Genomic DNA, 17,363 nt, shown 5'->3' with positions numbered 1-17,363 from the left:
TAATCTTAATATTAAAGACTGAATATGGAAGACTTTCTTCAATCAGATCAACAGCAACTTTTATGTCAAGGAACTTTTTGAATTTAATCGTAAGTTATTTTATGAATAAAACAGCTAGAGCTAAAATAGTTTTGCTAAAAATGTAGTAGATATAAGTGACTATGAAAATTATTTACTTGTTTAATTTACAATATATCTTGCGACTGATTGAATACAAAATAATCATCTCACGTGTTTTTTAAAACGACCCAATGGGGTAAGAACCTCAGAGGAGGAAACTCTGGCACAGAGAGTAAGCACCTTGCCAAAGGCCCCACAGCTCGCATGTGGCAGAGCGTTTGTAGCCAGGCAGTCTGACTCCAAACCTCTCACCCACTGCACAGCACTGCATGGCACAACACTGCACTGCATGGCACAGCACAGCACTGGCATCTTAAATGGAACGGAAACCTAAGCCAGCCCTTTAAGACTAATCTTATTTGAATAGTCTAAATATTCTTGAGTCAAGGTATTTTTCAATTTCCTAAAAGCCTATATATAGATACATACAAATCCTTTATGTATTAAAATATACACAAGTAATAAGATTTGCTCCTGATTTTTATAAAATCAGGGAAAAAAAAATGACCAAGTACCTAGTTTTAAGACCATAGTTGAAATTTAATTTTTGGACCTTAAACTAATGTTGAACATGAATGGACCTATGAATAAAAAAAGAACACATTGAGGGAATTTACTACTTTAAGTCCACAATTAGGAGTTGAGTTTTAAGTAAACACTTATAAAAAGCTATACACTATGAACCCTCATTTAAAACGATGCACAAAGCAAAAATCTCAACAAATCAATTTTAGTTTGATGAGTTAGAAAACAAAAGAAACCAAAACATTAAATCTCTAAAATACAGAAGATGGTTCTTAGAGCGTGCAAGTAGAGTGAAGAGCAGAAAAGCTACAGAGATTAATGACTAACCCCCACAAGCGGGCATGGATATTTGTCACCCAAGTCTACAAAGAAAAGGCAACATCTGACAAAACAATAGTGAATAGGCTCTGTAAAGCTTTCATAACTTTGATGTGTAAATAATTGGGGGAAAAAAATGAATTCCTTGCCCTAAAAGGTTTAAATCCTTTTGCTTTAAAATATATTTTGTTTTAGAAAGAAAATATTTAAGTTGTCAGTTCCCATGAGCTGCTATCAAAAATTGCAAAAACTGCAAAAAGGATGCCTGAACCTCCATCAGTCAAAGGATAGTTGGAACAAAATAAACACCTATGGCCTGTGCCTAATCAACTACAAGTCCCACCATAAAAGATTATTTGCTCCTAAATATTCAGATACTAAACGAAGAGACTGTGCAAATTTAGACCCAATGCTCGACTCCTGCTCTCCCTTTACTCTTTGAACACTGCTTAAAACAAGACCACACTGATCTTGTACTTGTGTATAAGTACAATCTGAAAATCTTTTTCTTAAGTCGGTGCTTTCCAAACACCAAGCCGTATCCCTAAGTGACAGCCCATAAATTACTATAAATAAGAAATGAAATCTCAGCTTCAATCCATTTTCCATTGTTTCAATCTGCAACAGAAATGGTTACAAAGAAGACCCGTGAAGCTAAAAATTCAAGAAAAACCAACTAAACAGGGACTTCTAAGAGAGACTAAAGTACCTGAGTATCCTTGGTAGGTTCTGCGTCAGAGCTGGCACTCCGGTAGAAATAGAAAAGTGCACAAGCAGCAAAACAGAGAGAGACACTAAGATAGCAGAATTAATGACCACCGCCCCGCCAACAAAGCCAAACACAAACAGCAGCATGCATCCAGGACTCATGGCGCTGTGCTGGCATGGTGAAACACCGGAACCAGGAGGCCTACACGGGGGCCAAAGGGGTATCTTTGTAGTGAGGATCTGTCATTCAGCTGCTGCCACAAAAACAATGCCATCAGCAGCAGCTTTCCACTCCATCCTGCAGCAGCTCCGAAGCGATGACGTCATCCCGCTCTCCCCACCTCATAACCATAGAGCTGCTGCTCCTAGCATTTATGCAGCAATCCAGAGCAACGGCAAGCCTATTAACTGTTTTCCTCTCCACTAAGAGTCCTGGCTTAGCTCATTGGCTACAGGGCTTGGAGATCTACATAATTTATTCACACTCCTACATCAAACAGAAGTCTTAGCTACTAACCCTTTCAAACATGCCTCTCTGTAACAAAAAGGACTTTTAAACCAATTATACAGGAGAAATGAAAATTTTCAGCATTCTCACAAATCAGACAATTTTAAACCTAGTGTAATCTTCATTAAATATCAGAAATCAATCAAAATACCTCGATATGTTGCCATATAGCATGGCTCACAATTTACCTCTTCATTAGTGAAAGCTGTTCTGTTTTTCCATGCTACTCTCTCCGGTAGCATTCCAACTACAGTAGAGAGCTTTTTGAATCAGCTTAACTATTGTTCCAGGATTAAAGAACAGAGAGAAACAGAAACAAACAGATTATTTTATTTCCCTTTTTCCCAAGGCAAAAATGTATTAAAAAGCTTACCTAATTCTACTATGAGCTGTGGACTCTAGTTGATCACCCCCTGAGAGCTGATGAAGTTTTGTTCTTTCTAAGTGTTCCATATAATTATGGATCATCTATTTTGAAGAAAGAAAAGAATACACAAAATTTTAAGACTAATACCTGGAATAAAAACATACTGTTTTAGCAAGGGAAACCTTTTAATATAAATTTCTTATTTATCAGACTACAGTTCCATGTAAAAGAATATTAAGGATGAAATTTTCTTTTAACGGCAAAGGAATATGCAAATGCTTACATTTAAGGATGCTAGTGTCCGCAAAAGTAGCCAACATCTTGCTTAGCATAGCAAAAAAATTTTTTTGAACCCTGGCCACGCTTTCACTGCTGTGGCCAGGGTTCGATCCCTGGTCGGCGAACTGAGATCCCGCAGTGGCCCAGTGTGGCCAGATAAATAAATAAATATATATTTTTTAAGTATGCTTTTGTTGTGAAAATTTTACTTGGCATGCATGCATATACAAAATTAAGAAGTATGTAAATCAATTTGAAACTGTTATTTACTTCAAATAAACAAAAAGATGAACTCTGATGCATGGGTTAAGATGGGTAATTCTATCAAATCAAATATAAAAGAATCAATCAGGCTGTTCCCCAATTAAAACTAGCCCAAATAAGAAATGTATCAGACAAGGAAAAATTAATACAGAATCACATGGATATGGTATATGAAAGCATTTTTAAAACTTTTAAATTTAAAGATTTTCTTTTTACCACCATTTAAAGAACAGTTTTGCAGAAATACAGCTTTCGTCTTTGTGTCAGTGAGTCAGAAATAATGAGCTGTTTCCTTCTTGTATCAGGGAAAACTTTAAGGGAAAAAATTTAAATGAGACTAGTATAACAAAGTGATGGTTGGGCCAAATAGACACCAATTTAAATTTTCAAAAGATCTGAGAAAATCTAAGTCAAATTCTTTTATAATGGATAGTGATTGTATGAATTTGATTCGTTCAAATGGAAGAATCTAAGTTTCTTTAAGCATTCAAATGAATAGAAATCTCCCCTAGACTGCTTTTATAATAATCTATTGATATTTATTCAATATAGACAAATAAAAAGATTAAATAAAATGCAAAGATACAGAATCAGTTCTACCCCAAATAATGCATTCTATAGATTGATTCTTGTCTTAAATGAATACGTTAAAAATTTTTTAATTTAGAAGATGTTGAATTCCAAACCTTCTTCAAATGACTGACCCAAGTAACTATTTCTGACATTCCAAAATGGTCTACATAATGAAATTGGTTTCAACCCAATTAAACTAACACTTAATAGGACAGAACAACAACAACAAAATGGCAGCTAATATTTATTGAGCACCAACTACAAATCAGCCAGTGCATGTACATTGTTTCAATTAATCCTCACAACAACAATATGATTTGCTAGATAAACTCCAGTTTAAGGAGGTTAAAATAATTTGCCCAACTTGACCAGCTAGTTAATGATTAACTGTGCTCTGTCAGCTAGTTGGCTTTGTGGCCAGAACTCAGGTCCATCTGACTCAGTCATCAGAGTAGTTAAGCATTACAGGACTCATGCTGTATCTGTCCTTTCAGTCAATTCTGGAGGCAGGCAATAAGTTCATTGTCCTTTCTTCCTCACTCCCACAAGAAAACCCCACATCCTAAAGCATTTCCTGATGTCTGAAATAAAATATGCACTATATTCTATATATGCACAAAAAAGAAGAAATAATAAATTGTACATAAAAATTTAAGTTTTAATTACAGGGCTTCACAGAGTAGCTCAGGTTGTTTTTAATAAAAAACTGAGTAGGGGGCAATGCTGCCAGGTAGAAAAAAGAGGTAGAGTAAAATAGCATATGCTTTAGATAACCTACTATTGGGTCCACCAGCCCCATCCCTCCTTATCTCAGAATGGTAACTCTCAATTTTCTCCGGAAAATTAATTAACATTAATTCACACATATCCAGGAGTCAATTCAGCAACAAGTAGCTGGAGTCATGAAGAAGGGTCCCAAGCACACTGTTTAGAACATCCCAACTCCCCTCCCACTTAGAGAAATCTTCACAGCAGAGGTTGACTGTCAACTTTGGCTAAAACTGAAATGCAAGGCAATAGTTATTAGAAAAGCAAGGTAAAAATAGAGGTTTTGAAGACAAGTGGCATGAATCCTTTTAGTTCTGTTGGCCTTGAATCCTTCCATATGCAGCTCAAAATCCTTTAAGTATATCCACAAAGCCACTATTCTTAAAGTGGTTGAGATGGCATAAAACAAAGAGGCAAAGAAAATTTTCTAGTGCATTTAACGTCCATGTGTTTCATAACCTAAAAGCATTATTGAAAATTCAGGCAAGGGAATCAGACAGACCCAGGTTCAAATCCAGTCACATACTAGCATGGAATTTGGGACAAATCACTCCATCTTCTCTTTCTAAGCTTCAATCTGTAAAATGGGGGTGGATTATAAGAATTTACTCAGAGGATGAGATGAAAATGCATTTAAACAGTCCCTGATGTAAGACCGGGGTTCAAGTTTTTAGTGATTAGTATAACAGTATGTATATTTCCTCCAATGCCCTCTTCAAGATATGTCTTCTTTCAAACAAATTCAGTAATGTGTATAAAATTTTGAAGTTAATTAGAGAACAGTTATTCACATTACAAAAAGAGCCAGAGATTTCTCTTAAGCAGCAAACAATGCTTTTGATAAAAGGTGCTTTTAAACAACTTTTTTGTAGCCTATAACAAAGGTTACCTTAGTTAGAAGTAACAGTGGAAAGATTAAGGTTAAATCCTTCAGACTTCCTTTCCCTGAAGGTTTTCAGAATTTACCTTTAAAGGACACCTAGTTCTTTAGCATTGGATAGCTATTTATAATTGCTAATTGAATTGTATTTCTAGTACAGCTGTATAAACACAGAAAAATGTGGGCTAGAATAGAAAAGACCCACATTTTAAAGCAGCCATATCTGTGTTATATAAACCTTCCTTGAGGCAGAACGAAATACAGAGAGCCTATCAGGGCAGAGGATAGAAGCTGCTTAGGACTAAGGGTGGGGACCCTATGAAAATGCTACATGTAAGATCTGCCTTGGTTACTAGAGAGACCCAAATCTCTGCCTTGGTATTTAGGAATTTCCTGAGATCTTTTCTTCTTCCTGGGCTGTCCTTCTCTGAAGGATCAGAAATAGAAAAATTATTATATCTTTTCATTTGAAATTAAGATGTCAGGTTGCTTTTTCTGCTGGAACACATCTTCACTTTTGCTAAATACGTATATGAGAGAAAATATGAAATTTCACTTTACAATGATTTTTTTTCTAGACTGCATATTTTATACATATTTCAATTTAACAATCCTCAACTATTACAAAGGTTAAAACTTCAGTGAAAAAACAAAATGACTATTCATTATTCATCACTATCAACTATTTATGGCACATAAACCTACTCCCCCAAACATGCTTATAATTATCAGCATTGATAAGCACTACCAGTACAGGGCATTGTTCAGGCACTGAATTGAATGGTGTGAAAAGAACCAACAATAGACGTTTACAATCAATTGTTCTTTAACAGTCTTAATATCTACCAAGTACCTGTCTTATTAAAATGTGGTTATTTTTTACATACTGAAAAGGCTGCTATGTAAGCTGTTCCTGTTTTTCAAGAGCTCTATGGTTCCAGCCCTCTGTGGCCAATCTTTTTCCTCCACCACTATATATCAATTCTGTGACACTTCATGCTTAGTGTGTGGTTATGTAAGTTAAAACAGTAATAATCAGGGCTTCCCTGGTGGCGCAGTGGTTGGGAGTCCGCCTGCCGATGCAGGGGACACGGGTTCGTGCCCCGGTCCGAGAAGATCCCACATGCCGCGGAGCGGCTGGGCCCGTGAGCCATGGCCGCTGAGCCTGCGCGTCCGGAGCCTGTGCTCCGCAACGGGAGAGGCTACAGCAGTGGGAGGCCCGCGTACCGGAAAAAAAAAAAAAAAAAAAAACAGTAATAATCAAACCTCACACGTCAGGAAGAAATTCCAACACCTCCCCAAGAAAGTGTTAAGAACACTAGTCTCCAAAGCAAATGAAACTGAGTGCGGTGGGGTTTTACATTCCTTAAAAGCAACAATATAGGCCCCTACCAGAGGCAGGATAAGAGATCACCCAAACTAGTGAAAGGAAAATGGAAGCTGAAGACTGGAACCATCTGTATCATGGGAAAGACTGGACTAGAAAGGGAAAGAGAGCAATTATTTTTTTCAGGTAACAGTGCATGCATCTATGAAAATTCTATTTATTTAGGTATGTGAACCCCAGAATGACCATGATACACAGCAACAATTTTCACATTAAGGAGATAGAAAGAAACAAAGGAAACATATAAAAGGCTGACAGAAAATCATAAAAAGAAGGTTAAAAAACCCTCAAGTACATTTTCTAAATTGCTTTGAAGAGATTATGTGCTAGAGTTGTTCATCTAAAATACTGAAATTTCATGCAGAAAACCTGTTTTAGAGTCATTTTAAGACATTATAATTTGTTTGTTATTTGTTATGAGCTTGATGCAAATAAGTCCTTTATACTGTATTATAAATGTAGAGACTCTGACCAACAATTTACCAATCCATCATTTCCCAACAGGTAACAAAACAAATTATATCTATTCTCTCATATTAGTACCACGTATACTTTTTATTATGCACACATTAAGTTTTTACTTAACCAGCCAAAGACACAAGTATTGGAACTGCCTTAATAATTACAATATTCTGTGTAACACTAATTCACCACATGAAAACTTAATGCCAGATAAAAGACATTAAAAGTCAACATTTGGTAACTAAGTACATGCTACATGAAATTTAAAGTCTTCTCAAAATAATCCCCAAGGATTATACTAGCTGATTTTCAAAGAGAAATTAAGACACATTTTCTAAGGTTAATTTCTGTATCTCAATATTAGCATGGTAAGAACAACCTAGAAACCCACCTCTGTGTGTCTTTGATGTAATGCATTATATTCCTTCTTCAGTTCTGCTTCTCTTTCTTCAAGTCTGCTAACTGAAATTAAGATACATACACTTAATCAAAACAAAATATAAGAAATTTACTTGAAAATTCTATCTTTAAAACTTGGAATGGGTTATCCATAATCCTTGATAACTTCAGGACTCATTGCTCCATATGAAATTCTTCACAAAGCTAGTGACCTCATTTCATCATCCTTAATAAAACTTTTGGAGAAGGAATAAACAGAATTTTTTAAAAAACTAAACATCTGATTGCTTCTCCTAATATGTATATGTTTATCAGGTCATCCCCCATGTAAGTAGGTTTTTAACATGATATAGAATTACCTCTTGAAAAAACACTTTACAAATCTCCTCATAGAAGTTATAACCTGGGACTAGGGTCCAAATCATTGATTTCTAATATTATTCCAGCTCTTTTTCACTACTGAGCAGTATGTGAACACGTCACTATTTATAAGTACTTTCTCTACTTCAGGTCTTAATTTCAGGGACTCATCTTCTTTTATTTAGCTCCCTCTGCTGATGGAGTTTGTGTGAGCCACTACATGGCTCATGGAGCACAACTTTGATACTTTAAAAAAAAGTTTTTAAGATCCCAAGATATAGAATTTCAGAACAGGATTTCACAGGAGAGAATGGTATCAGAGAGGAGTGATTCTGAGAGAAGATGGAATCCAAGCAGGACCACGAAGATAGTACCCAAGATAGGTAGTGATGACAGTAGAGCAGGCAGGCACTGTTATCACAGAGAACGGAACACAAAACCGTGGAGGTGGCAAGGAAGAGGGGAGACCAGCCAGCCTGGAGGAGCCCATACTGGCTAAGGAGCAGTGGGAGACAGTCTGCTGGGGAGAAGTAAAGCTGGTGCTAAAGGAGCTTGTCAAGATACTCATTTAAGTCTGTCTGAAAGCATGAGAGCAGTTGTAAATGGTCTCTTGGTATAAGGGTCAGCTAGCTATAAACATGCAAGGCTGTTTGTAAGTGACAGCCAGTGACTGTGCCAGCTGGCTGTAGAAGTAACTACTATGAACTGTAACAGCACATGCATGAATGTTTTCATATGCCTAATACTAACACACCAGACACCATATATCACATAACTTGTGCTGCCTGGTAAACTCATTTTTGGTTTGTGTAGCTTTCTTTGAATATATTGAAAATATACCATTAATTAGGAAACCTGTAGCTTTGACTTTTGATTTGTTTCTAATCAAGCCTATGTGTTGGCTCATTAAATTTGCAACAGTGAGTAAACACACTACAGTATCCATAGTCACACTTTATTGTGCCAGGCAAGGCTTGAGGACATGGGCTGCTCATCTTATCTTGTGGTTGAAAGCAATAAAAAGCAAACCTATAAGGCAGCATACTGAAACCATAATAAATTTTAGTGCAGCTTCTGTGATTTTTATTTAAAAACAGGAAATCCAAGCAACTTACCAATTAAATTAATCTAAAAGCATAATCCTAAAGCTACTGAGTGAACTGTAAGTATCTTTAATTGCTCATCTGTGTGAATCAAAATTTTCCTGGTATTGTGCAACCAAAACAAAAAAAGGCTGAGACTAAAATAAAATTCCAACTATCATCCATAACCCTCAATTTCAAATTTGTGCTCAACAGTAGAGCCCCCTTACTCTTGTCAACTAACTTGGTATAAATTCATAAGATAAATTTATATCACCATCACTACCACTACTACTAACAGCTAACATTATATAGTACTTGTTAGGTAACATGCACTGTCCTACGTACTTTATATTAACTAACTTGAGCCTGACATTAACCTTATGACGAAAGTTTAATACATTTCATTTTAGAGATAACGAAACTGAAGTAAATAGGGGTTAAGTAACTTGCCCAAATTCACAAAGCTAGTAAATGGCAAAACTACAATTCCTAATGGAAGAGACTAGATCCAGAATCAGCTTTTAATTACCATGGTATTCTGCCTCTCAAGAGATACTCTTTTAATTTGTTTTATATATTGGAGTCAACTTTAAAATTTCACTTTGGGGAAAAAAAGTATAGAGAGTACTCCTTTATTACTTGAAATAAAAACCCCTCTGTCTGGAAAGAACCTAATCACAGATACTACAAAACTCAAAGGTATCAAACTGCCAAGTAAAATATGTACCCAACTTTATTAATCATGATGAAATGCATATTAAAGCCCAAATGTGGGAATTCCCAGGTGGTCTAATGGTTAGAACTCTGTGCTCTCACTGCCGAGGGCCCGGGTTTGATCCCTGGTCGGGGAACTAAGATCCCATAAGCCAGGTGGCATGGCAAACAAACAAACAAAAAAGTAAAAAAACAAAATGCAACACTACTACATACTTGTCAGAATAGCTAAAATGAAAAACATTGTTGGTAAGGAACAAGTTCTGGTAAGGAACTTTTATACACTGCTGGTGGGAGTATAAATTGGTACACCCAATTTGAAAACTGGCAAGATTTAATAAAGTTAATATTTGCCAACCCTGTGACAAAACAAGTTCATTACTATGAAATATGTCTACGTGTCCACCAAAAGACATTTAAGACAATACTCAAAGCAGCACTATTTGTGCCCCAACCTGGAATCAACCCAAATATCCACCAACAGCAAAATGGATAAATATTCATGCACTGGAATACTATCTAATAATGAGAATGAGGAAATTATTGCTGTACAAAACATCATGGACAAATCTCACGAACAGGATATTGAGGAAAAGAAGCAGAAGCAAAAGAATACAAAGTTCATATACATACATAACTAATCTAAAACTAATCTAATGTGTTAGAAGTCAGGATAGTGGTTACCTTTGGGGAGGAGTTATGACCTGATGAATTTACTGTGTATACAGCCCAACCCCACCCCAGTCCAAACATAATGTGTACCCATTCACACAAGCATTTTCCTTGGCTTGAATACTCATCATTCTTTATGTTCTCCAAGAACTCCTATAAATTCAACATATAGCGCAGGATTTAAACAGACTATTCAGAACCATAACAAATAAGCTGTATTGATTCATCATAAAAATGTACAGGGAGATGAGGAAAAAATGTTACCAGATTGGAGAATTATAAAAAGAAATAGGGCTTCCCTGGTGGCGCAGTGGTTAAGAATCCGCCTGCCAATGCAGGGGACACTGGTTCAAGCCCTGGTCCAGGAAGATCCCACATGTCACGGAGCAACTAAGCCCATGTGCCACAACTACTGAGCCTGCACTCTACAGCCCGCGAGCCACAACTGCTGAGCCCGTGTGCTACAACTACTGAAGCCCGTGAACCTACAGCCCGTGCTCCACAAGAGAAGCCACCGCAACGAGAAGCCTGTGCACCGCAACAAAGAGTAGCTCCCACTCGCTGCAACTAGAGAAAGCCCACGTGCAGCAACAAAGACCCAATGCAGCCAAAAAAATAATAATTTAAAAAAGAAAGAAAGAAAAAATGATTGCCATCATTGGAGGATAAATTGGAATTACTCTTTTGAAGGTCACATTGGTGATATGTATTAAAATAAGCAATGTGTATATCCTTTGACCCACTGTTACTATTCATTTGAAAAGGGCCTAGAACAGGACCTCACACACCTGTGTCTTTCAAATACAACAATTAAAGGTACCGTTAAAATGAATGCAGTATTGGGCTTCCCTGGTGGCGCAGTGGTCGAGAGTCCGCCTACCAATGCAGGGGACATGGGTTCGTGGCCCCGGTCCGGGAAGGTCCCACATGCGGCGGAGAGGCTGGGCCCGTGAGCCATGGCCGCTGAGCCTGCGCGTCCGGAGCCTGTGCTCCGCAAAGGGAGAGGCCACAACAGTGAGAGGCCCGTGTACCACACAAAATAAAATAAAATTAAAAAGTAAAAAAAAATAAAATGAATGCAGTATTATCATAAATGCTGACATGGGATGGTGCCTAGAACTTAATGGAAGGATGTTGAATGTTACTGCTATATCTGAAATTTAAAAATATAAAACAATGCATAGTATGATGTCACTAAGATGTCTACAAAGTCAAAACGAACTGATTTTCTCTCCCAAACCTGCTCTTTCCCATAATCTTCTTACTCAGGCAAAAATCTTGCAACTATCCTTTTGCTCTTCTCTTTTCCCACACTGCAATCCATCAGCAAATTCTGTCCAGTTTACCTTCAAAATAAATCTAGAATCTGACAACTTTTTTTTTTTTTTTTTGCGGTACGCGGGCCTCTCACTGTTGTGGCCTCTCCCGTTGCGGAGCACAGGCTCCGGACGCGCAGGCTCAGCGGCCATGGCTCACAGGCCCAGCCGCTCCACGGCATGTGGGATCTTCCCAGACCGGGGCACAAACCCGTGTCCCCTGCATCGGCAGGCGTACTCTCAACCACTGTGCCACCAGGGAAGCCCTCTGACAACTTTTTACCACTTCTATCACTCCCACCTTGATATAAGACATCATCTCTTGCCTGGATTATTACAATTATCTCCTGACTAGTGTTTCTGCTCTAGTCTCTGCTCCCCTGTGTTTAAATGGTAACCTGGCTGGAGTCAGATAGTGACTGACTGCTCAAAACCCTTCAACAGCTTCCCGTGACAGAAAGAAAGAAAGGAAGGAGTGAGGGAGGGAGTCCTTACTCTGGCCTACAAGACCCTTCAGGATCAGATGTGTCAAGCCACACCACTTTTGTTCCCATGGAGAATTCTTGTCTCCCCACCCAACTGTTACAGACTGAATTGTCTCCGACCCAAATTCATACGTTGAACCCCTAACCAATGTAACTATGTTTGTAAACAGGGCTTTCAAAAGGTAATTAAGGGGAATTCCCTGGTGGTCCAGGGTTAGGACTTGCTCACTGCTGAAGCCTGGGTGCAATTCCTGGTCGGGGAACTAAGATCCCACAAGCTGCGCAGCACAGCCAAAAAAATAAATAAATAAAAATAAAATAAAAAGGTAATTAAGGTTAAATGAGATCATAAAGATAGGGTCCTAACTCAATAGGACTGGTATCTTTTTTTAAGAAAAGGAAATGATAACAGAGCTCTTTCTCCCCACACATGCACAGAGAAAAGGTCCTGTGAGAACACAGAGAGAAGGCGGCCATCTGCAACCCAGGGAGAGTGGTCTCAGAAGAAACCAAACCTGCCAGCACTTTCCAGCCTTTAGAACTGTGAGAAAATTAATTTCTGTAATTTAAGCCACCCAGTCTGTGGTATTTTGTTATGGCAGCCCTACAAGAACTATTGATAAATATCATTAAGTTAACCTTTGAGAGAAGCTTTTATACACAATGTTTATCAATTGACTTGGGACAGACAGCTGAGCTTGTAGCTCATAGAAACAGGTCCTGACTGACTTTATGGCAGCTTGCTAACCGACGTTGGTTTGTGTAGCTTTGTTGTAATGTACTACTTAATCGTAAGAATGTGGGAAAGACATAAAGCCCCAAAATACCACTAATTGCCGGAAATCTCCTACCATTTACCTAAATGAACATGATCATTGTTCAAACTGGCTACAAAACTAATAAATTTTTGTAGAAACCTACAAAAATTTCTTAAATTTCTATTAATCACTCTGTCCCCTTAAGCATTTTGTATTATTTCTATCGATAATTCCTTAATCCTCCATTCACAGCTTTTTAATCCATTAGACTTAACGTTCTACTTATTTCCATTTGGCATCATAGTCTTACTTTCACCTCAAAAATAAACTTGATAAACTATCAACCCATTCTCTAATCAACCATTTCATATATTTACTAATCTCATATAAATTATCTATATCTGTATTATTTCTTAGCAAGCCTGTATCATACAAGAAAGGGCATTTAACACATGCAAACCACATATGGTTACATGTGACTTGCCCCTGACTGTTATTGTTTTCAATAGATTTTATTTTTTAGAGCAGTTTATGGTTCACAGAAAAAAATGAAAGTACAGTTTCCATACACCCCTGCCGCCACACACCCATATCTTCCCCCACTATCTACATCCCACACCAGTGTGGTACATATATTACAGTCAGTAAACCTACACTGACACATCATAATCACCCAAACACTAAAGTTTACATCAGGATTAACTCTTTGTGTTGAATATTCTATAGATTTGGACACATACATAATGACATGTATCCACCATTAGTTTCATACAGAGTAGTTTCATTGCCTTAAAAATCCTCTGTTTGCCACATATTCATCCCTCCCTCCCTCCCTCACTCCCGCCCACTGTCCATTTTAACCATGGTAACACTTATCTTTTTACTGTCTCTATAGTTTTGCCTTTTTCAGATTGGCTTCTTTTACTCTGCCATATCTTTTTGAGGTTCTTCCATGTGTTTTCAGGGCTTGATACATCACTGCTTTTAGCACTGAAAAATATTCCACTGTATGGATGCACCACAGTTTATTCCTGTTATTTTCATAAGTGCTACAGTCTTAAAACTAAAAGCCTGAAATGCTCATCATCTCATCTAAGCACTAAAGTTAATTTTCTTAATCTACAAATATTTTCAGTCAGTACTGCTGCATATTACAAACTTCTATGCTGACAGATGATTTCCATATTTTCACTGTTCTTAATACAAAATAAATCACAAGTACACTTAAATCAAGCTCTCTCTCAGCTTTCTGTATGAATACATGTTACCTATTACAGTATTCAACACAACTAATTTTATTTTTTAAGGCAGCAAAAGATCCAGGCTAAAACTAGAACTGACAACACTGTACTTTACATCAGCCTATTAGTCTGATGCATCACTGTTGTATTCTGATTTTCTCTCACCTGTAACTATGTTTTTAAGAATGTTCCACCCAAAAGCTGCAGAAACTGTGCACTCTCTTCAACTGCACATGAAACATTCTCCAGGATAGATCACGTGTTATGCCACAAAACAAGTCTCAGTAAACTTAAAAACACTGAAGTCGTATCAAGCCGCTTTTCCAACCACAGTGCTATGAGACTTGAAATCAACTACAAGAAAAAAACCACAAAAAATACAAACATGTGGAAGCTAAACAAATGCTACTAAGCAACCAATGGGTCAATGAAGAAATCAAAGAGGAAGTAATGAAAATGGAAACATAATATTCCAAGACCTGAAAATGGAAACATAACATTCCAAAATCTATGGGAGACAGCAAAAATAGTTCTAAGAGGGAAATTCAAGAAACAAGAAAAATCTCAAATAAACAATATAATCTTACACCTAAAGGAACTGGAAAAAGAAAAACAAAAACCAATGTGAAGAGAAAGAAGGAAATAATAAAGATTAGAGTGGAAATAGGGACCTTCAAGATGGCGGAGGAGTGAGACGTGGAGATCACCTTCCTCCCCACAAATACATCTACATGTGGAACAACTACAAAACACCTACTGAACGCTGGCAGAACACCTCAGATGTCCCCACGTCCCTGGGTAGGGCAAAAGAAAAAAAGGAAAAACAGAATAGGGACAAGACCTGCACCTCTGGGAAGGAACTGTGAAGGAGGAAAAGTTTCCACACACTAGGAAGCCACTTCATTGGCAGAGATGGGGGTGGGCGGGGGGAAGCTTTGGAACCACGGAGGAGAGCGCAGCAAAAGGGGTGCAGAGGGAAGAGCGGAGAGATTCCCGCAAAAGGGATCAGAGCTGACCAGCATTCACTAGCCTCAGAGACTTGTTTGCTCACTCGCCAGGGCGGCTGGGAGCTGAGGCTCCGGCTTCGGAGGTCAGATCCCAGGGAGAGGACTGCGGTTGGCCACGTGAACACAGCCTGAAAGGGGCTAGTGCGCCACAGCTAGCAGGAAGGGAGTCCGGGAAAAAGTCTGGAACTGCCTAAGAAGCAAGAGACCACTGTTTGGGGTGCGTGAGGAGAGGGGATTCAGAGCACCACCTAAACAAGCTCCAGAGATGGGCGCAAGACGCGGCTATGAGCTCGGACACCAGAGATGGGCATGAAATGCTAAGGCTGCTGCTGCAGCCACCAAGAAGCCTGTGTATAAGCACAGGTCACTATCCACACCTCCCCTCCTGGGAGCCTGTGTTGTCCGCCATGCCAGGGTCCCATGATCCACAGACAACTTCCCCAGGAGAACACACACCGTGCCTCAGGCTGGTGCAACGTCATGCCGTCCTCTGCCGCCACAGGCTCGCCCCGCATTCCATACCTCTCCCTCCCCAGAGCCTGAGTAAGCCAGAGCCCCCTAATCAGCTGCTCCTTTAACCCCGTCCTGTCTGGGCAGGGAACAGATGCCCTGTGGCGACCTACACACAGAGGCGGGGCCAAATCCAAAGCTGAACCCCAAGAGCTGTGTGAACAAATAAGAGAAACGGAAATTTCTCCCAAAAGCCTCAGGAGCAGCGGATTAAATCTCCACAATCAACTTGATGTACCCTGCATGTGCGGAATACAGACAACGAATCAACCCAACAGTGAGGCGGTGGACTTTGGGAGCAAGGATATATATATATATTTTTTTTACTTTTTCTCTTTTTGTGTGTATGTGTATGCTTCTTTGTGTGATTTTGTCTGTATAGCTTTGCTTTTACCATTTGTCCTAGGGTTCTGTCTGTCCGTTTTGTTTGTTTGATTTTTCTTTTCTTACTTTTTAATATTTTTTACTTTTAAGAATTATGTTTTATTTTATTCCATTTAAGTTTTTTCTTTCTTTTTTTATCCCTCTGCTTCTGAGCCATGTGACTGACAGGGTCTTGGTGCTCCGGCAGGGTGTCAGGCCTGTGCCTCTGAGGTGGGAGAGCCGAGATCAGGACATTGGTCCACCAGAGACCTCCCAGCTCCACGTAATATCAAATGGCAAAAGCTCTCCCACAGATCTCCATCTCGACGTTAAGACCAACCTCCACTCAACAACCAGCAAGGTACAGTGCTGGACACCCTATGCCAAACAACTAAGCAAGACAGGAACACACCACCACCCATTAGCAGAGAGGCTGCCTAAAATCATAATAAGTTCACAGACACCCCAAAACACACCACTGGACACGGTCCTGCTCACCAGAAAGACAAGTTCCAGCCTCATCCAGCAGAAAACAGGCACCAGTACCCTCAACCAGGAAGCCTACACAACTCACTGAACCAACATTTCGCACTGGGGGCAGACACCAAAGAAAGCAATGGGAACTACGAACCTGCAGCCTGCAAAAATGAGACCCCAAACAAAGTAAGTTAAGCAAAATGGGAAGACAGAGAAATACACAGCAGATGAAGCATCAAGGTAAAAAAACCCCACCAGACCAAACAAATGAAGAGGAAACAGGCAGTCTGCCTGAAAAAGAATTCAGGTAATGATAGTAAAGATGATCCAAAATCTTGGAAATAGAATGGAGAAAATACAAGAAAAGTTTAACAAGGACCTAGAAGAACTAAAAAGCAAACAAACAATGATGAACAACACAATAAATGAAATTAAAAATTCTCTAGAAGGAATCAATAGCAGAATAACTGAGGCAGAAGAATGGATAAGTGACCTGTAAGATAAAATAGTGGAAATAACTACCACAGAGCAGCATAAAGAAAAAAGAATGAAAAGAATAGAGGACAGTCTCAGAGACCTCTGGGACAACATTAAATGCACCAACACGCGAATTATAGGGGTCCCAGAAGAAGAAGAGAAAAAAAAAAGGGACTGAGAAAATATTTGAAGAGATTATAGTTGAAAACTTCCCTAACATGGGAAAGGAAATAGTCAATCAACTCCAGAAAGCGCAGAGTCCCATACAGGATAAATCCAAGGAGAAACACACCAAGATACATATTAATCAAACTATCAAAAATTAAATACAAAGAAAAAA

The 17,363-nt window shown here is 38.7% G+C and overlaps 1 protein-coding gene across 12 annotated transcripts in view; it reads right to left on the bottom strand.

Annotated features, from left to right (window-relative positions):
* The window catches only part of SPAG9 (sperm associated antigen 9), a 142,788-nt gene that overhangs the window by 66,371 nt on the left and 59,054 nt on the right, over window positions 1–17,363 (bottom strand). For 9 of the 12 annotated variants that reach the window (XM_067714780.1, XM_067714781.1, XM_067714786.1 and 6 more), the window contains 2 exons: window positions 7,551–7,621; window positions 2,553–2,647 (listed from right to left, as the gene is read on the bottom strand). In XM_067714780.1, coding sequence (XP_067570881.1) covers window positions 2,553–2,647; window positions 7,551–7,621 — 166 coding nt within the window. Of the gene's footprint in view, window positions 1–1,672; window positions 1,978–2,552; window positions 2,648–7,550; window positions 7,622–17,363 lie in introns of those variants that run through there. The other 3 variants (XM_067714788.1, XM_067714790.1, XM_067714787.1) reach the window with 2 other exon arrangements.

The sequence above is a fragment of the Pseudorca crassidens genome, chromosome 19 (assembly GCF_039906515.1).
Source record: "Pseudorca crassidens isolate mPseCra1 chromosome 19, mPseCra1.hap1, whole genome shotgun sequence".
Classification (NCBI taxonomy): domain Eukaryota; kingdom Metazoa; phylum Chordata; class Mammalia; order Artiodactyla; family Delphinidae; genus Pseudorca; species Pseudorca crassidens.
Note: the sequence above shows the minus strand (reverse complement) of the source record. Positions and strands in the feature narration are given on the sequence as shown.